Source organism: Dermacentor silvarum, chromosome 2 (assembly GCF_013339745.2).
Source record: "Dermacentor silvarum isolate Dsil-2018 chromosome 2, BIME_Dsil_1.4, whole genome shotgun sequence".
In the NCBI taxonomy this organism is placed as follows: Eukaryota; Metazoa; Arthropoda; class Arachnida; order Ixodida; family Ixodidae; genus Dermacentor; species Dermacentor silvarum.
The window spans coordinates 136,934,276-136,960,351 of record NC_051155.1 but is presented as its reverse complement, the minus strand read 5'-3'; the positions used below and the strand labels follow the sequence as shown (position 1 = coordinate 136,960,351).

At 44.6% G+C, this 26,076-nt stretch overlaps 1 protein-coding gene across 1 annotated transcript in view; it reads left to right on the top strand.

The window, feature by feature from the left end:
- The first annotated feature begins 15,417 nt into the window (after positions 1-15,417).
- The window catches only part of LOC119440418 (potassium/sodium hyperpolarization-activated cyclic nucleotide-gated channel 2), a 53,085-nt gene continuing 42,426 nt past the window's right edge, over positions 15,418-26,076 (top strand). The window contains exon 1 of the mRNA XM_049662914.1: positions 15,418-15,543. Within this exon, the coding sequence (XP_049518871.1) occupies positions 15,527-15,543 (17 nt within the window). The 5' untranslated portion in view covers positions 15,418-15,526. The remainder of the gene's footprint in view (positions 15,544-26,076) is intronic.

Below are 26,076 nucleotides of genomic sequence, written 5' to 3'. Positions count from 1 at the left end.
CAGTGATACCGCTTTACTTGGGCTTCCCATCTCTTCCTTCGCTCTGGGTCCCGGGGGAAGCGTAAACAACGAAGCCCTATACGCGTCGATCCGGTGCACTTGGGAACACAACAGCCCGTCATGTCGACTCGACGCACTTGACAAGCTTGTCATTCATGCGGCTGAACACTGTCCAGCAAGTAGAAGCGTCAGCGAAGCATCCGCGCGCACTGTGTCTTGAACTAAGCACCGGCACCACGCACTCGCAACCGCTCGCTGTGACTCAAGATGGCGTCGTAGCGAGAAAGCGGCGGCGCGGGTGCGGTCAAAGGATGGCACCACCCTGAACGGCGGCGCTGGCATCGAGGCACCCTATGACTGATCTGCTGCGTTTGCCCTCTACCGGACAAGTTCCACCATATAAGCAAGTGTCGTTGGCGCTCTCCCTCACTTTTGGCAGCAGCGGTTGCGGTCGCGAGCAAGTTGCTAATCTACTCCTACTTTTGCCACAGAATATGCGGAACAATCTACGATTTGAAGCAAGGAAAGGCTGTCACCTCTACACGCGCAGTGCCCAGCTGACCACTTCGTCACCAAAGTGACTGGTCTGCTGCGTCTGCCCTCTACCGGACAAGTTTCACCATATAAGCAAGCATCGTAGGCGCTGTCCCTCACTTTTGGCAGCAGCGGTTGCGGTCGCGAGCAAGTTGCTAATCTACTCCTACTTTTGCCACAGGTTGGTCCCTTTTTTTCCCCCAACCGTATTTTTACTGTGTGTACCGCTGCCGCTGCTGCCAAACTGCGTGCTGCCAAACTTCGTGCTGTTCGCACAAGGCCGACCAATGCTGAGTTGTTAAAAGAAATGGACACTTTAAGTGATGAGGCTGCTGCGATGCGTGACAGCCTTAACATGTTCAATGAACTTTTCGAGACTGTTAAGAAGCAGAATACCGACCTTGCTGTTGAAAACTCGGCTCTGAAAGATGAAAATGGCCACTTCGCACGCAGAGTTTCTGAACTGGAACAGTACTCCCAACTAAATAACGTAGAAATAAAAGGTGTCCCTGCAACCAAATGTGAAAGCTGTCTTGCGGTTGTTCAGTCTATGGGTGATGCTATAGGATGCAAAATCGCACCTGAGGATGTCGATACTGCGCATCGTGTACAAGCCAAAAAAGAGACAAATATTATTGCACGCTTCTGCTCCCGAGAAAAAAAAAATCTGAGTTCGTGAAAAAGGCACGCAAGGCTCGCTTAACCACTACGACCCTTGGGTTTGCACAAAAGGATCAGAAGCCCTTATATGTAAACGATCATCTCACACAAGAAAGGAAACAGCTGTTCGCACAAGCTCTCGAACTGAAAAAAGCAAAAGGCTAGCTGGAAACACCTCTGGACAGACCACTGCGTAATCAAGGCCAGAAGGACAGATGACAGCCGTGTCTACCGTATCTCTAGTGCGGGTGATCTTGCTGTTTTCACCTAGCTTTCTAGTGTTTGTGGCTGCGTATATTAACATTCGCAAGCATGTTTTCTTGTCTGGATCTTAAAAAATATTTCAGTGATGAAAGTCCCAAGTTTTCGCTGATACATTTTAATATTCGTAGTCTACGAAAAAAACTATGACAGCCTCATTGCATTTCTTTCGGTAATTAATCATAACTTCTCTTTTATCTGTCTATTTGAGACATGGTTGTCACTGGACGATAGAAATTTATATGGGCTTCCAGAGTACAATACAGAATACTGCTATCGTGCTACGCCACGTGGCGGCGGATCTGCAATATTTATTAAATTGTCATTGCCATACAAACGCCGCAATTATCTTGCGTTTTCTAATTGGCTCTGCGAGTCTATAAGGTTAGAATTGGATCGGTGTTTTTTTTTCAATTTATGGCTCAAATACAGTGTTAGCATGCATTTATCACTCACCATCATCGTTATACTCTGAGTTTTGTCGACAGTTTGAAAAGTTGTTGCACACTGTTACGAACGAAAACAAAAATGTCATTATCTGCGGAGACATCAACATAAACATTATCGACCCTAATATTCCATCATGTTCTGATTATCTCGGGTGTTTTCTTAGCTACGGCCTTGCTTCTTTAATTACTTCTCCAACTAGATGTGACATGGCAGGATCTAATACGTTAATTGATCTCATATTAACCAACTTTTGTACAGATTTTACAGCAGGATCGAGTCATCGAGCACAGCATAACCGACCGCTACCCTATATTCCTGACTTTAGGTGCAGAAAACTCTAAATCGACTGAAAAGAAGGAGAAAGTGTATTTTGACTCCCAAAAATTTATTTCCATGATACAGTCAAATGACTGGACCGTCCTATTATGTGAATCATGCGCTGAAAAGGCTTATCAGTTGTTTTTGGCTGAAGTTACTCGCTGCATTCACGAATGCACTACTACATTTACCATAACTCGCTTCTTTAGTTCCCCTCGAAAACCTTGGGTCACGAGGGCGCTACTTCGATGTATCTTGAAGAAAAATCGGCTCCACAAAAGGGTAATTTGTGAGCCATTTAACGGTGAACTTAAATCTCGTTTCAAGAAATATTCTAACACACTTGCAGCCACACTTAAATGTGCCAAACGAGATTACTTTCAGAACAAGATCTTGGAACATGGCAATAATACGAGGCGCAACTGGCAGGTTATCAACGAATCCTTAAATAATAAATGTCGTGAGCATTTAAGTAAAATAAAAACTGACACGCACATACTGTCATCCAGCTGATATCGCGAATGCCTTCGGTGAGTATTTCAGTAGAAGCTGCGATTATCAAGCAGATCCCCCGTTACCGACATTGCCTCGTCATCTTCATTCTTTCTACTTGCGACCTACGAGTGCAAAGGAAGTTCTTCATGTTATATCTTCGCTTAGGCCTACTGGACCTGGCCTAGACTCTGTTCACCCATCTCGTATCAAGTTAGTTTCTAATGAACTGTCTCCTATTATAGCAGATATTGTTAACAAAATGTTTAAAGTAGGCATATTCCCCAATTCTCTGAAAGTTGGTAAAAGAACACCTGTCTACAAAAAAGGCGATCGCGAACTTTTGAATAACTACAGGCCTACTGGTATTCTTTCATTTTTTAGTAAAATAATTGAACGACTAGTTCATACACGTTCATCATCCTATCTAGCAACATTTAATCTTCTATCACCTATGGCTTTCGGCAGGGTTGCTCAACCGAGCTTGTGCTTCTAACCTTCACCGATAAAGTCAAGAAGGCAATCGACCAAGGCTTGCTGGTTGGAAGTGTATTTATAGATTTAACAAAAGCTTTTGACAACATTAATCACCAAATTCTTATACATAAACTTGAATCTTATGGCATAACTGGCCCGCCACTTCAGTTTATTTCTAGCTACCTAACCAATCGTACTCAAGTTGTTCAGATACGGCAAACTCTCATCTGCTAAGAACATAAATCAAGGCGTTCCTCAGGGCTCGATCCTAGGCCCGCTACTGTTTCTACTATTTATTAACGACCTACCTAACGTTCTGACCACTACCGACTATATATTATATGCAGACGACATGACTATTTTTACTTGCGCTAATAATGTCGACGAGCTACAGTGAAATGTTAACGTTGATCTGCATAACATAATTTCCTGGTGTCGAAAGAACATGTTGTGCATCAATCCGCTAAAAACGGTTTTTATGGTTTTTCATTCCTTCCCGACACTAATTTCGAAAGCTATATCTGTATGTCTCGACAACAACCTAAAACCAATATCTGATAGCACAAAGTTTCTAGGCGTAGTTTTAGACAGGCACCTGAAATTCAATCTTCATGCGCAGTCGCTTGTCCGTAAGATTTCTTTTGGAATACGCGCCATAATCAAAACCCGCTCATATTTTCAGCCACACATTATCCATTCCCTTTATCATGCACACATTCACAGCCAATTATCTTACTGCATATCAGCGTGGGGTAACACGTACTTCGCACACCTCAGCCAACTTCAATGCCTGCAAAATCAGGCACTTCGTCTCATGACTTTCAGCCCATTCCTATCCAATGCAACGCCACTTTATTGCAGTTTAAACATTCATCCTCTTTATCAGCTCTTTCAGTTTAATTAACAAACGTGATATATACGTTATTTCGTAATATTGCACATATAGATGGCTGTGTCATTGAAACTTTTGTAAATACTAACGCTACTAGGTTCTCTGAACTCGATAACCGCCTTTTACCTAAAGTATGCACAAACTATGGTAAGTTAATTACCACATTTGCGGGAACCAAACTGTGGAATTCTATTCAACATACCATTAAATCATCACCCACAGAACATATATTCAAGAATCAAGTTAAGAAATATTTTATACAACAACTCTCTTCATCCTAACAACAGACTTTTGTGATTGTAATACTAATAATTGACGTAGCTATAATACTACATGGTATATCACTCCCATTTTTATTGTATTGTAAACTTGCATTGCTTGTTTATTACAGAAGTTTTCTTTGCCATTTTTTGTCTTACTAAACAGCCTTATCTTCTTGTTTTTTGCAATATTCCTTATTTTTTCAAATTGTTTGTAAAATCACCGTAACCAATGCTTGATCTATATCTCGTTTTTTTTTTTTCATTTTGTTCATGTATGGGAGTCCCCCTGACAGTTTCTAACTTTGGGACTCCCTTTGTATGTACTAGTTATGTAGGCACTTCTCTGTAAAACTGGCATCATTGATGAATAAACTTGAAACTATTAAAGTCAGCAATGAAAGCCAGAAGTTTCCCCTCCCCGTGGTGCCAGATGAGAAAGATGTCATCAATATAGCGTTTATAGTAGTGGGGCTTTAGTTCACGTGTTGAAAGAAATTCACTTTCCAGTTGTCCCATAAATATATTAGCGTAATTGGAACCTATTTTGGTCCCCATTGAAGTGCCACTCACTTGTACAAAGTGTACGCCGTCAAATTCAAAAATGTTAAGATGCAAGATAAGTTTTAGCAAGGTAGCTAAAGTAGAGCTATCAACAGATTTGTCAAGAGAAGAATCATCGTAAGCGTTAATGACTGATCGGATGCCGTCGTCATGGGGAATGTTAGTATAAAGAGAGGCAACATCCAATGTAACTAGCAACGAGCCATAGGGGATGTCAAGGTTAATTATATCTGCTAAGAGGTGGGATATGTCCTTTAGATAGAACAAGTAGAAGGAATCCCATTAATTAGGCTATCGACATAGCTTGAAAGTAGCTCGGTGACAGTTACAACGCCTGACACAATAGGGCGACCGGGGTTATTAGTCTTGTGTATCTTGGGTAGTAAATAAAATCTTCCTGGTACCGGATTGAGAGGCATTAACGAGTGCATTGCTTTGTCGGCGAGTTTACCATCTCTTATTAGATCCCTGATGGTGTTAGATACAATACTTTTAAAATTGTCAATTGGATCATCATCAAGCCGCTTGTAGAATGTCTCATCAGTTAATTGCCTCTGAGCCTCCTTGACGTAGTCAGTCATGTTCAGTACTACTATAGCTCCTCCTTTATCGGCGGGCTTTATAACAATCTGAGCATCTCTGCAATCCTTCAATTGCTTTTCGTTCGGGAAGGGGAAGGTTTTGTTTGAATGAAATGCGTCTACCATAGGCCTGCAGAATGTCACGTTGCACCGCAGAAATATACAAGTCGAGAAATTTATCCCGTTGAGTCGGCGGGGTCCAGTGTTGGCGGGAAGATATGGCATTGGAGGGGGCTCGCTCATGAAAAAACTCCTTCAGCCTCATATTTCTCATGAAGTCATCTAAATCTTTAGCTAGCTGAAATTCGTTAAAGCCGCCGGTAGCCGGGCAGAAATTTAAACCTCGAGAAAGCACAGCCATTTCCGAGTCAGATAAGGCCACGGTTTACTTCCTGAAACTACATAAAATTTCAAGATTATGCAGGAATTACCATAAGCAATGATCAAGTACCCCACGTACAGAGGTCCCCGATCCCGCCAAGTAGCAGCAAAATAAACAAAAAGTTGTACTTGGTGTTTAAGTCTACAGCACAGATGTACGGCTATTTCACGTAATAGTATTGCCAAGGTTATACATAGCAAAGCACAATAAACATAATAAATGACTTGCCATATTCACAAGAAAGACAGCAGATGTGTGCGACCTTGGAGATTTACAACCAAATTTCCAGCGAAGCTGTTTCTTTCGAGCAGTTGCAATAAATGTTTTAAGTTCCCTGTAATTATATCGCATACTTTAAAAGTTGCCTGTACATGACTGTTCCGCTTGAAACCTTGCCCGCATGAAATGCGTTGAAGCTCTTCTTGCTGGGAATTTTTAAAAAGCCGGTGATTTATCAACACACATGTTACTTCGCCAGAGCTTACCGTGGTGTCCTCCATTTCCCTCCACTGCCCCCATCCCGCACCCAGTTTTCGCTAGATCTGATATATCGGTACAGTTCACAGTTCTCCCAGGGCAGCGGTTTAAATTCTGCTTTTTTCGTAAAATATATTCATAAAGCTACGGATCGCTTGCATGCGTAATGTACTGCAAATGTTATAATTAGTTCCCTGACTTTGGCATTTGCCTACATATTGCCCATAGCGCCCCCTTTATTTTCGTCAAATATAAACAAAGTTCCCTGTTTATAGTTCACCGAAGAGATCGACAAAACCAACTATAGAAAGTCTAATGACTCATGAAAATAGGGGAAAGAAACGACGGCTCAACAATTATTTGCAACGCTCCTAACTGGACCAAGAACGCAACTTTGTCAGTATCCCCCCCCCCCCCCCCCCCCACACACACACACACAATTCCTTTCCACGAAATATAAACCTGTTGTAACATACAGCTATGTCCGGACACAGCGGTAAGCATAGCTGATAGCTGCCATGTCGCACTTGAGTAAGAATTTTTTTCAAAGACTGTGTTTGGTCGAACCGCATTTCACTGCACACAGAGAATTTCCATATAGAGTATACCACCAACTTTCGCTAAATTTGGTTTTGGTGGCGTTTATAGTTCTGCCATGGCAGCAGGCTCACATGATCATCCTATCCTGCTCGTTAACAGGATTGGAGGGGCAGGCCCACACCATGTGGTATAACCGACCACAGGTATTGCTTAGAAAAAAAGATTTGACCATCAAAGGGTTTAAAAGAAGGTCAAATTGATCAATGCTGAATTAACAAAAGCCTAATCAGAAACGACATAATGACAACTGAGTAGAATAGAGGTTCATCTAGCACTTGGAAGTTCTTACACCCCTGATTACATTTAGCTCAAAGAACAAAACCAATAAAGGCACGAGGCCATCAATATTGTTTTTTACAGCTTAAACGGTGCTTCATCTGATTAGTTGTTGACTCCTCGTACAGACTATTAGGAACATGAAGACCGTATGACAAATTATGCAGATCGAATGCACATGCTGGAATATATGTGAAGCAAAGCCTTTCCAATTTAAAACGCACAGATCCAAGGCAATGTTGGAATCTAAATGATGTGAAGCTTGGGCATGAGCTAGTATGAGTCACAGATGACACAAGCACAGCCTTTCAAAACGGCACCCCGCCGGTTCCGATCACCTGCCACTTCGAAACTATGAGCGCATCTGCCACCATTTTTTTTTCAAGAACTTGTCATATATTTTACTATCAGCAGGACATGACATGTGCATTCTGCACACGATATCGTTCTAGTTGGCTGGAAGCGGAAATTACTGCAGCATGCCGGCATTTGGCAAGGGTCTTGCCATTGCGGCTGTAGCATCGGCCACATGCACTTTGAGAGCCGCGAAGTTACGTTTTCTACGTAGCTTCGGCTGAAAAAAGTAAGCAGTTCGAAAGGTAGAACGCCATCATGAACCATTATCAACGACGTAGACGAGGCATCAACGAACTGTAACCACCGACTCTTTGCAACTTGGCATGACAGCTGCACGTCGTGACGCATTCACGACGTTCACATTAGCTCAGGTGAATATCAATGGCAATGCTTGGTTGACCATTGGTCCAGATCTACCAAACAGCAGCATAGATAGCCTAGTGCACATGATGCCACATGGAGAACTGCGCAAAAATCAGTGCCACCGTCGTAGCATTCACGATTGCATGTGGTGCCACCAAGGTGCCGCACGGAAAATTGCAGCCCTCGAGATCAGAACCCACGGCCGCCATACGCTGTACGGCCTTGCCCTGAAGCATACTAGAGACATGCCTTGAAAGCATGCATGTTACCCTAGCATGGTTGAAAGTGAGCGACTTTCCACGCGGCTTCTGAAATATGTACGCGGCCGCTAGCTCTTAATTTCTTAGCGGTCGTATTTTCGTTACGGTTGGAGCGTGGGACATGCTGCCGTGTGCCCAGTTTGGTTGCGCATCCATGCTTCAGAACTTCGTGTGCGCCCTTCTTTCACCGTGAACGGGCTTGAAATGTTCTTTGTAACAGAACAGCACCTTTGAAGATGTTCGTTGTATCTAGACGCAGTTTCATTATGCAGGGTCATGAAATCGGAAATGTCATTATAACTGATAAATCATATCTGGGATCGTTATAACTGGGTTCGACTATACAGTCGACGACCGATAATTCGGACTTCATGGTGAACGTGAAAATAAGTTCGAACTATCGAATGTCTGACAAAAACGAATATGCCTATAAATATTATATTTACGTTTTAATGCCCCTGTGCACGAAAGAAGTGGTCGATTCGTTGCGGCACACACTTCCGCTTACGTGCAACTAAGTACGCCTATATTTCTGCCGGTTTTCCTGTTGTCACTGTACGCTGATGCAAGGACTGCAAAGGCTCGAGTCAGATCTGCACGGCACATCATCATCCGAGTTAGAATCGCTGTTTGATGGTGGGAGAAGAGAGAGAAAGAAACGTTTATTGTTGAAACAGTGTCCCGAGCAAGGCCCGGTATCACCCTGAGGTGGGAAGGTTCCTTAGTCCAGGAACCCTCTGGCTTCGACTGCCCTCTTGGCCCTGGCGACGAGTTGTTAGTCTTCCAGGTCCCCGAGGGCGAGCTTGGCCTCCCGCGTTTCGACTAGGTGGTCTTCGTTTGCTTGTGGTGCTCGGTTCGCGTCCATTTCCGGCTGCGTTTCGCTGTCTTCATGCCACGGGCATTCCAGGAGCAAGTGTGCCAGGGTGTCGGGAACGTTGCAGAGTGGGCAGAGGTAGCCGTGGAGCAGGGGCGTAGCCGGGGGGGGGGGGGTGGTGTCAACCCCCCCCCCCGATTTTTTTTCGCCCCCCCCCCTCCTCCCCCGCCCACTTACCCACCCTTTGTTCTCGCCGCTTCGCGCTGACATAATTCAAGAAACCGGTGCTACTATCACAATTTCATTCCTGGGCGCTTCCGTTCGGGTTGGTAATTTACAGCGAATCAAGTCTGCATATGGAAAAAAGTGACACGGTGTTTCACAAGGCTTTGACACGCTGTGAGGTTTTGGGCGAGAATGTGGCGGCCGCATTCTGAAGCAACAGATGTAGCAACAAATGCGGCAGCCGCATTTTAGATGAAGGCGAAAATGCTCGAGGCCACTTTACTTAGATTTAGGTGCACGTTAAAGACCCCAGGTGGTCGAAATTTCCGGTATACATTTCCGCCGCTTCCCTTCAGGTGCCGGTTAGTCTGCGCGCGAAACGTCTCTTGTTTGCGATTGCGCCCCTACGGAAGGCTGGTAGTTACTGTTGTGTTGTTGAATCCCAAACCAGCAATTACGGAAGGCTGGTAGTTGCTGTTGTGTTGTGGAATCCCAAACCAGCAATGTACACACGCAGGGGTTGATGCCAGCACTGAAATTCCACCGACTCAACAGAATGCATGGAACAGACAGCCGACAAGCATGGATTACTGCTGTGCGCAGTACAGCGTAAGTAAACTCTTGTTACAGGCGCTGACAGTTCTCGTCGGAGTTCACGCGTCGTGAGAAATTGTTTATGTGCACTATACACTGAACAAGACCGGAGTTCATTCATGCATCACTAGTACACCAATCATTCGAGATTCGGTGAGGTACAAGGCCGCTTTCTGTTTGCACCGGTGTAAGTGAAGCAGAAATGAGTTGCACGCACTACTTAAAATGCGTACACATGCCATATCTATGCTGTGCGGTGAAATATTCTGTACAATTCCGAATCTGTTGACGTAAAGGCAAATGACGGCTGCACGCTCGCACACAGCGGAAGACACAGCGGCCCATGCACTTGTCGCAGGAAATGCAACCCTCTCGTATGAGGGAGCAGGGCTACGAAAGCTTCGAAAAAAAAAAAAACCCTTACGCGTTTTTGCGCGTGTTTAAGTTTTCTAGCGCAAAGACGCAGCGAACAAGCTATTGCTATGGGAGTAGGTATAGCCTGGTCACACGTGCATTTTCACGTGTATAGCCGTCCTTGACTTGTGAAACGCACTTCGCCCCGACGAGGACGACGCTATCTACGCTTAACGGAGATTAACAATTAATGATGTCTTCTCCGATCGGGCGGGTCGTCATGCGTTTTCGAAGATTCGTCCATTCAGTGGCGCGATGATAGACCATTGCTCCAAACGCCCACTGTACCTGTCGTACTTACTGTATTTTATTGAGCTTGCTTTACTTTTTACTTTATTTCCCCACAAGCACACGCGAGCGGAGGGGGGGGGGGGGGGATTACGGAACCAGTAATTAAAAGGGTTGCTGCGGGCGAGAACGTCAATGACATACAGGGTGTCCCAGCTATCACGCAGCACGATTTTTAAAAAAAGGAGGAACGGCGTTACGCGAAGCAAACCTAGTGCGTATTGTTTCGAGTACAGTGGAGTAGCCGCCTGTAATTTTTACGTTACTGAGATTTAATTAGGTAACTGGTCCCATGTCTGTGATATACCTGCATAGAGTCTGCTTAAACTACCGATATTTATTATCGATCACGTCACGTAGAGGAAAGCAGACGCTCGCCCCCCCCCCCCCCCCCCCCCCCCCCTCGGTCGGGCCGGTGAACCCCCCTGAAAAAAATTTCTGGCTACGCCCCTGCCGTGGAGCGTTGGGTAGAAGCGGTGCATTATAGTTCCGTGAGTGTACATGTTGCTTTGTAGGCGTCTGAGGACCATGCTTTCTTCTTTGATGAGGTTTGGGTGCGGTGGAAGGTACACGCGGCGCTCGAGCCTGTAGTGTTGCAATATCGCCGAATAGTTGTTGGGTACGGCTTCCGCCTCTTCTGCCGCTGGTCGGAGAGCATGTGGGGCGAGGGGAGCCCGGATGCGTATTTCTATTTGCGCCCCCGTACAGCGCTCGACCGCTGGCGCCACGCTGCGAGATGGTTGCTTTCGCCGAGGGCGCTCGAACGCAATCATATGGTTCGCATGCTTGCAGTGCTTGCAAGTGTGGCTGTATGGCTGAGTGGATTGTATAATGATTTATGTGATATTGTTCTCCCGATTCCATTGTACCGGACTCATTTCTCGGGAGGAAAGTGGCGCAAAGTGCTGAAACGTGTAAAAAGGATAAGGGATTCTTCGTTCCGTGGGGTGACCACTGTTTCTTGTGCCGGAAACCTGAAACGATTGAACATGTGTTCCTGGAATGCTGGGATGGCGTGTTCTTCTGGGATGTCCTGCAAAGGACCTTAAAGAAGGATTTCCCTTTGGATGCACAGGGAATAAGGTACCTAATGGTTGATAACGAGGATGGTTTTCCATATGATATTACTATGTTAATGGCTCTGCATAGTATTTGGACGTCACGCATGGCTGTTCGCCATGCAGACGTTGATGCTCGCCCTGCAATAGAGTACTTTCGCGAGTCTCTCATTTCATTCCTCGAAATGGAAAAATGGAAAAAGTGTGTACCCGATTGGGTGCCCCGTATGGAATGCTTGTTACACATGAAGCAGTTCTAAAATTATGAATTTGTCACTACGTGGTTGACTGTTATACCAATTTTTTAGGAGGCATTGGTTATACCAATGCAATAAAGAAAAAAAAGGCTGTATGGCTGAGTGGTTACGGCGCTCGCTTCGGGATTATGCGTACGCGGTTTCAAATCCCGCCCTGGCTAAATTTTTTTTCTTCGTATCACGCTTTTTCTTTTGTTTTCCTGTCTGTTTGCCAGCGCGGTCGTATGAGCCCCGGCGCCACGGCGGAAGCCGTGGTGCCGGGCGCCGACGCGAAGCGGCGGTCGTTGGGGTGTTGCTCCAGTCAGGTAGACTGCTCCCTCCCTGATAGTGAGATTATATTTGGATCATCAAAACAGTGATACGTTTATTTAGGAATACCACCGATCCCCTAACAGCAGGCTAGTCACCCCCAACCCAGCGTGTTATCCGTCAACGCCTCCTCCGTTCCAACGGCGGCGGCTAGAAACATGGTACGCGCGAGCGGCGCAGCGCGGCGCCAGCGGTCGAGCGCTGTACCCATGGAGGAAGGAAAAAAACCTCCATGGCTGTACCATAGAGAAAGGAATTCAACAAGAGGGGACACTCCCATAGGGCCCAGCAGCCGAATTGACTGCAGCGTGCCAAGCGGTCGGTGTCAATCACTTACATCACTTCCGGTTTCGGTTTTGGGCGCGCGTATTTTGAACGCAAGCTAGCACGCCGGCTGCGCCCCCCCCCCCCCTTTTTTTTCTTTTTTTTTTGCTCTTCGTGCAGAATCGGTTTACTATTTAGTAAAAATGATTGCCAACGATCTCGTAAAGTCCCATCGAATCTGTGCCACGTGCAATTTCACAAAGTAGACGAAAGACCTTTTGTGCAATGAGGAAATAATTATTTTGCTCTTGATAAAAACTCGTTCCGCGCTTTTTGTGCGTTCATCCAACGTTGTGACACCAGCAGGTGGTAAGGCAGTAGTTCCTGTATGAAGCTCCACCGGACGGCACCAGCTGAAAAAAAAGTAAATTACAAGCATGTTACATTTGCAAGCACGTAACAGCATGTTATAAGCATGAGTCATTTTGGTATTTAGACATAGGAATACTGCGTGTAGAGGCGAAACGTGCGAAAGCGGTGAATGGGCGGCATTACAAACAAAAGCAATTCGCTTTTACATACATGGCGTAGAAAATACCCGACTCCTCCCAAACATATATGAAAACATCTGATTTCCAAGCGTTCCCCCATTTCCGGGCATTATGTCCTGCACTTTGGCAGCACAAATACACGAGCGACTTCGCATTTCCAAAACTTGGCCTCGGGCGACGCGACGGTACGCTACATACATAGAGACGGACTCAACAGGCACTCAAGACAAATGCGTGGGTGCAATGCCTTTTTTCAGTCCTTTAGAAGACGTAATTTTCGAATTACAAGCTTCTGATATGTTCGTCGTTCGCGCGTTCTGCCGGCGCCAGCAGCACACCCCATGTTATCACTCGTGGCAATCGCTCATCGCGTTTTCAACAGGCGTGATAGGCGTACCACAAGGCTCTATAATTGGACCGCTTCTATTTCAAATTTCCAATAACAATATAACTAACTGTCTTTAAAACTCCATACCATTTCGTTACGCAGATGACACAACAATAGTAGCAATAAATGAATCGATTATTTCCTTAACTACAAAGCTTAGTAATGACTTTAAGAATTTACCAGAATGGTGCGAACTCAACTCTCTCCAGGTTAATCTATCTAAAACTACGGTTATGATCTTTAACTCTACCTCTAACACTTCCACCTACCCTCCAGAAATTACGTTTCAACCACTGAAATCAAATGCTGCTAAGCGATGCTCCGTCCTATAGGCGCTATTTTCGACTCCAACCGAAACTATTCTAAACCCATTTTGCACCTAAATCGAGAAAATGTCCTGTGGAATAAGAAATGTACTTTAGCCGTCAGAAAAGAGGTTATCGAAAAAGAGGCTTATTGGACGGCGGCCGTGGATCCAGAAAGGTCTGCAGCGAAGAGCACTGGTTCAGGTCGAGGACTGTTTCGCGCACTGCGTTAGCGATCCTGCTTACGCCTGGACTGTCCTCCTCTGTATTACACTATGATTGAACTATGACTCATTCACAGACATTTCACTTAGTAAATTAAATTATTGGGTTTTACGTACCAAAACCGCGATCTGATTATGGGGCACGCCGTAGTGGGGGACTCCAGAAATTTGGACCACCTGGGGTTCTTTAACGTGCACCTAAATTTAAGTACACGGGGGTTTTCGCATTTCGCCCCCATCGAAATGCGGCCTCCGTGGCCAGGATTCGATCCCGCGACCTCATTTCACTTACTGTATATCAACTTGACGTAATACGTATCCCGCGCATTTACTCCCATTACAACATTCACAGAACCAAGCTATCCGACTTATCACCTTCAGCCTTTTCCGCGCCAACGACCTTGCACTCCTTCTGGAATACAATATCCTCCTATTAACGCGTATGGTTAGCTATCACCTAGTCATCACGCTATTCAAGACTATAGCTAAGCAAACAACCTCATTCCCACTAATGTATTTGACAAGGTGTGCCCCCCTTTCAAGGTTTGCCTTGAATAAGAATGTTTTGCTACCAAAAGTATGCAGTATACAACTAAGGAAAACTCACAGCCCAATTTGCAGCTGTAGCATTTTGGAATAATTGCCTAACGATTTAAACAAGGCGTATCCTTTGTTACACTTAAGGAAAAAAAAACTAATCCTGTTTCTAATAAAATGTTGATTTGATACTCCTCATGTTTACTACTAACATTACCATATTGTTGTATGCAAATAATGTTTAATAGTTGTGCTCACTAGTTGCTGCTAATGTGTAATCACCGTTGCTCACTCACTTCTCTCCATGTACTTCAAAACAGGAGGTCCCCTTGCAGCCTTGAGCTACAGGACCTCCTTCTGTATATCCGACCCACCTCTGTAAATAATAAACATATTCTTTTGATTGATTGATTGATTGATTATTTGGATCTTGTTTGCTGAAGTGTGGTTGTATTGCTACGACAACATTTCCTGTGTTTTATGTTCGCGTCTCCCATTTTTCTACGAGTTTTTACGGAGGTCGATAGCCAGAAAAAACAAAACAAAAAAGGTCAATCAGTCGCGAAACAATACTAAGCAGTGTCCAGAGACGGCAAAATCTGGACACACGCGAGCCCCAGTTTGGAATTCCTTTTCTTTCTTTCTGAACACCGTTCCAACGGTGGACTTTCTTTTGCCAGCGGCAGCGTTCGCTCTTCTAGCTATGATTCGCGCCTCGAGCATCAAGGTGGCTCGCTAGCTGTGTCACGTGGGCTTATAGATACGCTTCCCGGTGTCACTCTCTGTGCTCGTGTTGTACTCGCGGAGATTTTACGCGCCCATTACAAACTCGCACTGCTTATCAGCGCAGGGAGGGAGGGAAGCGTTTCCCGTAGACGGAGCAGGCGTTTGTTTTATGTCTTCCACGTTAAGCCTGCCCTCTCCGCCATGGCAGTCGTAACCACGCAGCCGCTTGCTGAGGTCAGTCGCCGAATTGCGCGGAAGCGAGATGTAGCAGCTGCAGTGCATTTCGCCGAAGCATCGCCGTAGCGAGATTCCCCCGCATACAAGGCTACCACTGAATACGCGGGAAAGACATTGGACAGCACAGGATCATGGCCATTGTGTCAGGGTAAGAAACCTTGAGCACCGGCCGGAAGGTGCTGTTGGTCGTCGACACTCGATTGGAATTGTGCGCGCTTTATACAATGTGACAGCAATAGACGGAAAGGAAACAACCAGTTTGTCCGATGGTAATCAGAAGCGCCATAAACGTCCGATGGCGCCCTTAGATGCACATATACAGTCAAACGCACTATGACGAAGCGCTTGTGACCTTGAAAATCCTTTGTTAAACAGGTCGCTCCTTGTAGAGAACGCTCACTGCACCACTCGCGCGGTATATAGAACAGGCTAAGCACGTTCAGAAAAATAAAATTTTCATTTAAGGGGCCGTGCAACACCTTTTCCTCAACACTGAGAACATACGATAGGAAGAGTATATATGATACCTTTTAATGAATATATTCCCGCAGGGATTCTTAAGGAGATCCTTAATAACGAGGATATAAAGGGTTCAATGTTTACTATTTTACCCCTCCTCAACACAACATTTTATCTCAGCTGGGGCAGCGCGGATGGCTACTTTCTTTCATTCCGCGGTGGGCACTTATATGCGGTATAACTTTATAAGGTATGGCAGCATTATGCCAGCGTGATCGAGCTTTCGCTTGGTAGTAACTATATAATCCTCATGGACAATCGCCCATTGGCTGGCGTCTATGGGGGGACGCGTGGTTCTATGACGTCATAGGCGGGATATAACAGAGCGGGCTCGAAAGCTGCTGGTGAAAGAGCGATTTTTCACGGAAGCTTTTACGGACTCCCTGCTACGCGCAGCGGAATAACATTTGGCTCGCATGTTCACAGAAGTATTCTCCATGAGCACGAGAAGGTTTGGGGCAAACAGGAATGAACGTTTTCTTACTGTGTTCAAAAAAAGCGTTTTAACCCTTCATGCCCGAGCTGTGCTCGTCCTACGAATCTGTACCAATATCGCTAAGGGCGAGTGCTATACTCGTCCACGCTACAGTTCCCATTGCTATTCACAGTGAACGAGTCGCGCGTGTCTGCTCATCCCAGCGCTTATATCGGGTGTTTCAGCGAACACTTTCAAAAATTTTTAAAGGTTGCCTGTGGCAGATAGCACAATTCTAGTTCATGAGCTGATGTACTCGAAGAGGCGAGCATTACTTGCACAAAAAATTGAAGTGCCTAAAAAACTTTACTAATGAAGTTTTTAACTAATTACCCTCCATATTGCAATTTACGAATTCTAGCCGTGGAGTTCGCAAGGCGGATCATCCCACTTGGAACGAATTCTCAGGATGACGCCATTTTTTAGATATTAATTCCCGAACTTTGCGGAGAAATACATTGGCGTTCCAGTTATTTTTGTGCTTCGATGCATAAAGCGACGTTTTTTTTTAAGAAAGTAACTGGAACGCCAATGCATTTCTCTGAAAAGTTTGGGAATGAATATCTCGAAACTGGTATTATCCGAGTATTCGTTCCAAGTGGATCCGCCTTGCGAACTCCACGGCTAGAATTGGTAAATAGCAATATGGGCCATAAGGTAATTAGTTAAAAACATAATTTTGTTTATATAAATAATTTTTGTTAGCTAGTCGATTGTGCATTTCAATACTTTGTGCAAGTAATGTCCGCCTCTTCGAGCAGACCAGCTCATGCACTTGAATTGTGGCATCCGCCACAGGCAACCTCTAAAATTTTTTGAAATTGTTCGCTGATACACCCAGTATATACTGCGGAGTTTGGGCGCTCGTGCATATTATTTCGTAGTTTAGATTCGTATTGCTGGCGCGCGTTGAGAGAATATTATTAAAGACTTCTACACTTACATTGCTTCTCTTCACGATGGTACCCCCAAACCCGACTGGGGGCGTTGAAGTCACCCACAATCAAGAAGGGCTCCCTACGCGCAATTTTTAGCCCGCGGCTAAAGAGGTCCGAGAATGAAACATTCGGTAGCTTTGGAGCGCAGTATACGTTAAGGATATGTAACGGTGGATATGATTTGCGGATGGGAAGGAGAGTCACTATTACATATGAGTATTCAAGTTGGAGCTCGAGGTCGACCATGGTGGCAGTATAGTTCTTCTGGACGCAAAGACAAGACGAGGGGTCCTGTTGGAACGTCTTATAATTTGTTAAGGTGGCGCCCTTTCCTGGCTCCTGAAAGGCCACCTCGGCGGGCATTTGCTCAAAGGTTGAAAAGTACAATCGGAGATCAGCCCGCTTAGCACGGGACCGGAGAACCCGACAGTTCCATTGCGTTATTAGGGTGGCGGAAGCCAATTTGGATTTGAGGGATCGCCTATACACGGAGGGTGTCCCGCCATTCTCAGTCTCGGGAATTACAATTCAGAAGGTTGTAGCTCCGGAGCCAGCTCCCCGGGCCTGTACCTCCGTCCCCGGGGAAATAGCTACTGTCCTAATCGTCGTCGAGGATGATCATGCGACGGGAAAATTTGCTTGGGCGGCCACATACATCCTTCAGGCTACCGTTGCGCGCAGCGCGGGCGAGCATGTTGGGCAGAGCCTCCGCTACTTGAGCGTTGACCTGAGCATTAAATTGATTGGTAATTTGAGCCATGATTTGTCGCTGCCAATGTTTTCATCAGGGTGATAAATTTGGTTTCGAGGCGGGTCACAAGGGCGGTAATGGAGGATTCCAGAGTCGCTGGCGCCGCCGCCGTGCTCCCCATGGCTTGACGAAAGCTTCGCTTCCCACATGTGCGCTGGATCTGAACAATTTTTTCCCCCACTTATGCAGTTCTACGCAGCATATATATATAGCGTATCTATGATGCGTTCTCTCTGCGCTCCCAAGGGCACAGCCTTCACCAGGTGGCCACGCTATATAATTGCCGCTGCTGTATCGCACTTGCGTACATTTTGCGCACATTTATATAAGCCATTTTTTTAATTTTACGATTCTCGCTCTTCGGCTCTTGTCCGAGAGAGCTCGCACAGGTTGCGCTGTTTACAACCCGGACGTAAATCAAGAGCGAAGTCCACTGCGTGCACACGTGCAAGCAAGCGCTGGCTCATAGGCTATGGCATATACAGTTAAAACAAACCTATCAGATCACTGGGAGAACCTATCTCGATCGGGAGGCTCGAGCGTAATCCAAAGAACGTGAGTTGAGAAATGCATATATAGCAAAGCCTAAAGCGTATATACTTTTGCACTGTATAGAGGAAGGTGAGATGCACGCGGCGTTTTTACAGGATTTCAATGAGGAACTCGCGTGGTGGCATGTCATGAATACTTGCTATTCAGCTCGCCGACTAAGCTTGTCTTCAGTTCTCGCAGTGCATCACTGCATGTGCATGCGTGTGCCTCTATAGTGGTGAACGCGTCACCGCAATAGTGGTCTTAATGAAGATAGATTAAATCCTAGGACTCAACGTGCCAAAACCATGATCTCATCATGAGGCACACCGTATAGTGAGAGACTCCGAAACGCACTCGTGCTAAAGCTTTAGCTCGTGCCCCTGCTCCCGCGTTCGTCGTCGTCGTCTTCTTCCACAGCTGGTTCTGTTGCCGCTCATCATTCCAGCGTAGAATTTCACTTCTCTTCTGTCGTCGTAATGGGTATAGGCCGCGTTTACACAGGTATGAGCCATTGCTTAAGAGGGTATGAGCCAATCATTGTCTTACGTGAGGGACAGGTCTAATGTCGAAGCAATTTAATTTTGAAGAATCGCAAGCGGCAATGCAACAACGGCGGACTGCGGGCATACCGTCAGTGACGTCGTTTTCTCCATCGCAGCTGAACGTGTGTGCAACCTCGATAAGAAATACAAAGACGTAACGAACAATTGAGAAAGTCTTTATTGTACCGTCGGGATTAACCCAGTGATCAACATCGGGACCGGACGTTTCAGCTTCGCTGGTTAACAATCCGAACGGAGTGCTTGGGTGGTGATCTTTTTATGCTTGGCCTTATTTGGAATGGCGAAATTCTTCTGTCAATGAGCCCGACACTATAGAGTGCATATATCGGAGTAGGCACGAGATGACGAAATGTTCGCGTCAGTTATCGCGGAATTCCCTCGACATGTATACCGCGGAACCAGATGAAAACCTTACCCTTGTTACAACAATTTCGTTTTTTTTTTTGTATCAAAGGTACTTCAACAGGTGGTATTCAAAATGAAAAGTGCTACGATAGAAACGGCCACGTGCGCCATCTTTTCTCGGCGTAGTTTCGAGGCTGCTATATTTTGGCGCTGATATGTTGACAGACTCAGAAATCGTCGCCGTGCAGGTATCCGGGCATCAGAAATTCAATAATCGCCTTCATCTTCCATCGAGTAATGAACGGTAAACTTCACCGTGGCGTCACGAATCAACGAAGCCATGTGAACAGCTTTTTGCGCCCTTATGGGGCTGACGGGCGGGATGGATTTTTGAACGCACTGTGGCGGGACCTGGTGGCGGACAACGAAGTTGGCTGGGTAGTAGAAAGGACTCCGCCCCGGGTCTCGCTCGTTTTGCGCGTTGTTTTGCGTTTTGTGCGCAGTTCTCGCACTCGAAAAGTGCTTGAAACGTACGTACGACGTTGTGCGTCACCACCTGTAGCACATGTAGGTCATGGAAACTGGGCGCTCTTTGTCCGACCAGACAATTAAACGTTACCGAAAGCGCAGGGGCCCATCGACTACGCCAAACATACGCCGAGCAGCGCGCGGTCCTCAGGAGTCGTCCCCGCCGTTATTGTTGTGTGGTGAATTGTCATGAGGGTCATGGGCCTGATACGCTGGAGCACGGTGTAAGATATATACTCATACACCGTGCGCTGGAGTATTTAAACACCCAGTGGCGTACCAACTATTTCTCGAGTGGGGGGTCTGACCGCAAACGATCTGACTCTCCCCCCTTCTCTCTCTCTCTCTCTCTCTCTCTCTCTCTCTCTATATATATATATATATATATATATATATATATATATATATCGAAGGATGGCAGAAAACTAGGTGGGGTGATGAAGTTAGGAAATTCGCAGGCGCAAGTTGGAATCAGCTAGCGCAAGACAGGGGTAATTGGAGATCACAGGGAGAGGCCTTCGTCCTGCAGTGGACATATATATAGGCTGATGATGATGATGATGATGATTATGATGATGATGATGATATATTTCGAATTACTATTACAATAAGTGAAAAAGCCTGGAAATGCGTGTCAATTAATTGTTTTTTATATTTAACAGACATAGATCGATCTGTTTATGAATCACACATGGTGAACCATGGGGGCCCAAAAATTATTACTTGAATTTACATTTATTTTTTGCAACTATATAAAATCTCAAGATGATGAAGGGGCAAAAGGCTAGTGAGTGCCAGAGCTCGTCGATCCCGCCCAGTAGCTGCAGTGCAGCGCACATAAAAAAAAATGCATATTTGCTTGAAAATTTAAATAGAAATAAGAATCGTACTTGGTAGTATGGTAGTAGGCATGTAGACTTAAATAAGTCTACATCACGAATGTATCGCTATAGTTAAAGTAATAGTATTGTCGAGGTTATACATAACGAAGTACAATCAACATAAATGACTTGCAATATTTACAACAAACGAAAAGACAGCAAATGTGGGCGACCTTGGATAATTACAACCGAATTACCAGTCAAGCTGTTTATTTCGAAGTGTTTCAATAAAAGTTTCAGTTTCCTGTAATTATATCGCATAGTTTAAAAAGTAGCCCTATTCCGTTTGAATCCTTGCCCGCATGTAATGCTTGAAGCACTTCATGGAACGTTTTAGAAAAAGCCAGTAATTCAATAACACACATGTTGCTTCGCCGTAACATTTACCAAGACGGTTTGATCCAACCTTATTTAACTTCGTACAGAAGTTTTCATGGCATACCAGTAATTTTCGCTAAATTTGGCCTTGGTCGCGTTTGTAGTTTTGTCAGAGCAGTGGGCTCAATTCTGCCCAGCTCATTAGACAGGTTCATAACACTCTAGAATGCTTCCGTACGTAATTTATTACGAAAGCCCCAATCACTCATCTATTTTGAACTTTACCGACACATCACACATTACCTGGTCCCAAGAGTCACAAAACATGAAGCTCTTTCCTTTAGTTCAGTGAGGACACCAGGCGAACCCAATATATCACGCATGAAAATGTAAAAGAAAAATAATTATCGAGGGTTCAATAATTACTTGTAACGCTTCTAATTAAGCCAGGAACGTTAAAACATCGCGGTACATAGTACCTAACCCTTTCAGGCCCAAATTAATTATGTTCAATATTAAAAAAAATGGTCTTTACAATTTGAGATGTGCATGATTGTGGTAGTTAAAATTTTTTTTAATATGTGCTCACACTTTTTAATAAAAATTATTTAATGATTCCAAATGGAATCAGTGGGACTTGGTGGACTTGAATTGCGTCGTTTCAAGCAATACGTGAAAAGTCTATTTTAGATGAAACTCTTTCAAGCAATTCTTTTCTTTGTTGAGGCGGAAGTGTGTGCCACTCGGCTCGTACCGAATGCGGGAGTAAGAGCACATTCTTCGCTATTTTTTTCTAGTTTGCGCGATGACTTCTTTTTCATCGGACGAATCAATGTCACCTCGAGGAATCAGCACAAGCTTCGGGACTTCTTTCTTTTTCCCATAAAACTCGCATGTGCTGATTGTCGCCACCTGTTCCGAAAGGAAATGTTCCCGTATTACGGAAGGATTTCACAAAAAAGTTTATCTACACGACATGAGCTCATGTCAACAGCATAAAATCACAAAAAGCAGAGCAAGGATCCACCAACAATACAGGCTCCTGACGCGATAATGATCCATCAGGTAACACGCGCCCAAAGCATGGCCAAGTACGGCATGAAAACGCCGTTCGAGTGCGAACAAACACGCGATTTAGTCAGGGAGGTAACGTCAATCGAAAATATATCGCGTGAGTAGTCGGGGCCGCTACGTCCCAATGATTCCATTTGGAATCATCATGATTCGCAAAGTTCTCCGGTACCCACAAATACTATTCGCCGAATAAATTTACTGCGAAGGGTTAGCATAACACCTAATAGTCAATGACCCAATGTTCGAGACAAAAATAAAATAATTGTCTTACCTCTGCACGGTGAAAAGAAGAGGGGATCTCAGCGAATGACGGGAACAGTGCAATCGATTCTTTTATTTTTTTCGTTCAAAGGTGGCAGCACTACCTTGAGTCTATCAGCTTGCCAGCATATGTAGAACAAGGGCTAAATATTAGTTGTAGCGTAAGAACCTCTTTTTTTTTTTAACCGGGGGTTGTCCACTGAGCTACAAAATTGATAATTCCACTTGGAATCACTGGGCCTTAAAGGGTTAAAATGCTGGCTGTTCCGCAAAAGTATAAAATATCTGAAACGCAGAGTTCTCTCGGGACATTGGGAAACTAGCAAATAACAGCAGCGTGATACTTTCGAATACTGCTGACAGTTCTTTAAAGCTGTACTTGATGAACACGCATTTACCATCGCACATAAACTTGACGTATTATTCCCCCTATGTTCGCAAAATTTGACCTTAGTCGTGACAACGCAGCCTTCTATTCTATTGGAAAAGGCGAATTTAACCTACTCATTTAAAACATTGCCTACATATTGCCCATACCATGCTCCTAATTATATCCAGATATAAACAAGTAGCCATGTTTAGCTCACCAAGGACACCGAAGAAGCAAACTACGCATCTCGTATGATGCACGAAAAAACACGGAAAACGAGGGTTTAGTAATTATATGTAACAATTGCATTTTAAGCAGGAAATAAAAGTTTCGCATCGCATTGCGCTTAAAATTCTGCTTATTTTCACGGAATTCCATGTCCGTATATCGTGCAGTTGTTTTAGGAGTCTGGGAAACATTTCGACTAGCGGCAGTATGACACCCTGAGACACTTCAAATGAGTAACTTTCTAAAAGGCTGTAATAAACCTACACAGAATAAACATATATCGCTCATCACTTCGAACATTGCTTCGTACTCCGAATAAATATAAACACCATACCACGCATAGTTTACGGGGAATACCGGGGGGAACAACTAAATTCCGTGTATAATGCATAAAAATTGCGAGAAAGCGAGTATTCAGTAACTGATTTCCGAGCACATAAGTTGCTTATGTGCTCGGAAGTCAGTTACTGAATACTCGCTACACAGTTCAAGTTTTCGGTCCACGTCACCAAAATGTGGCCTTCATTTCTTGAAAACATGAAATATCTGCTGTTCTCGCTCCTTCCGGGAAACAAGTAATAGTGCAGCTTTAATGTAGAAACGACCTGAAAATGAAATCAACAAAATTAGAAGTGACACATGCCTTCTGAAAAAATTCAGTTCAGTGCTCTATTGTTATCGATATAGCTCTGCACCTTCGACCAAGGTCATTTTCAGGAACGGTAAGTCGTGATTAGATATTGAAATTCTAGTTAGAGCTGTAAGTGGTTCGATTAGATTTTTTATTGTGATAAGATACCGAAATTGCAATGCTCTGCAGGCTATCTCTGGACGGAGATTCAATAGTTCCGGCATTTCATAATTCAGCGACTTCATGCCGTAAGTCGCTGTTGGCCTTAGCTTGCCAATACCATCTAAACAGCACTAATTTCAATTTCTTCACGGAAAATTGTCAAAATATGCGCTTTTTGCGCAAGTTTGCGAGTGTGCAAACGATTGCGCGTCTTACATCTTAGTTGCAGTACTCAAAAAAGGGGGGTTAACTCAGCCTCAGGGGGGGGGGGGGGGGTTACAACCCCCGAATTCCAGAGAGTGGACATCCCCGTAATTCCACTCCTTTTAATGCCTCGGATTGGTGAGAGTTGGGCGATTACCACACGCGGAGTGTCCGAGCTGGCTCATTCCATCCGTCGCATTCCAGTAAAGGAAACGTTTTTTCCCCCTACTTGTTCCCTATTAGCGCTTGCATGCATGGCGAAAAATTAAAAAAGAAGCATTTTAGAGTCTTAACAACGTAATAATTAATGCTGCGTGCTAGTTTTTCGCACAAGAACAAACACGCTTTGTGGCTTCTCATCTCTTCAGGGCGTTGCTATATATATATATATATATATATATATATATATATATATATATATATATATATATATACCGGTAATCTCTAATTTTCTCGAATGATGATTAATTATAAAGTACAAAGGAATCTTATACCGAGTCCCCCGTAGTAGACAAACGCTATTATTTGAGGAAAAAACAAGTAAGCAAGGTTAAGATGGCTGTCTTCAAGGAGAATGTTGCTGTCGCATTAAATGAGTTTACCACCCAGGGAATCACTGAAGCCAGAGGCCTAATTCTATTGGTGGTGGTGGTGGTGGTGGTGGTGAATTGTAGCAACAGGCGGGTTTAGCCTGGCGATCAAGGCCGGCAGTTGCTCCGCCTGAGCGTCTCTTACAATATCGCTGAATGGTTTCACCTTATGTCCATCAAACCAGTCTCTCTTAAGAATTTCATAAGGAGACGTGAAGTTTCATGTGCGGGCTATAACTGATTCCTCGGGAAATACAAGGTGTTGCAGGCACGCATGCGGAAGGTCCTTTTTTGTAGATTCTCCAGGAGAGCGTCCCTTTCAACTTGGAATTGCTGGCATGACCACAGAAAGTGTTCAATATCTCCTGTCTCGTCACATGCCGTACAGTTCGGAGAATTGATTCGTCCCGTCTTTAATAACCAGGCCGGTGTACTAGCAGATCCTGTCCTGATTCGATATAAAAGTGATGCTTCCTCTCGATGAAATCTCTTGGTCTATTCTCCCATCTACTGGCATACTATGTCGGGCACCATCTTTCAGCACACCCTCGCTGACCACCTGTTATCGCACATTCTGGATATTCGGCAGTATGCGAAAACACACAGCATGTTTTTGAAATTACTGCAGACTCGCACAAGGTACAACCGTTTGCGACGTGGCTCTCTTTGGCCAGCATCCATTTGTCGTAGGTCAAGCACTGTTCTTGCTAAATGAATAATTCTTGACAACTTAACTTCTTAACTAAATGTTAAGAAGTTCACTGCAACTAAGGAATAAAGTATCATAACTCCATAACTAAAAGTTGGAGTTAAGTGTAACTAAGAGTTGCTGTCATTAAATACACTTCAACGTTGTAACAAATAAAGTTTTCCATGTCATCGGAAGTGTACAATGCGTTGAGTATCGTGTTGTTTATAATTACCGTGGCAGAGCTGGTCTCCTTTAGGTGGATACTGAAAGAGCGGTATATTCAGTAAAACGTGAGAAATATAAAATATGGGCCAAGTCTACTTCAAGTCTAATTGGCAAATTTACCAATTTTGTAGTCTCGCTTAAAATAAACACTTAGCGCTCCAGGACAATGCGTCCATTTTATTCCAGCTACATTCTGGAATCTCGGGATTTCATACCATTCTCACTCCATTCTAGGTTTTTGAAATATGGAATGATTGCGGAATAATTCCAACTCTGGAGTTGCCACTCCGCAACTCTGCTACAGACACTCAATCGCGCTATTTACCGATGGCCATATGGGGTCTGTAGATGAGCTTATACGGCAGAAGCATGCATGGTGGCCGGCAGTCTCAG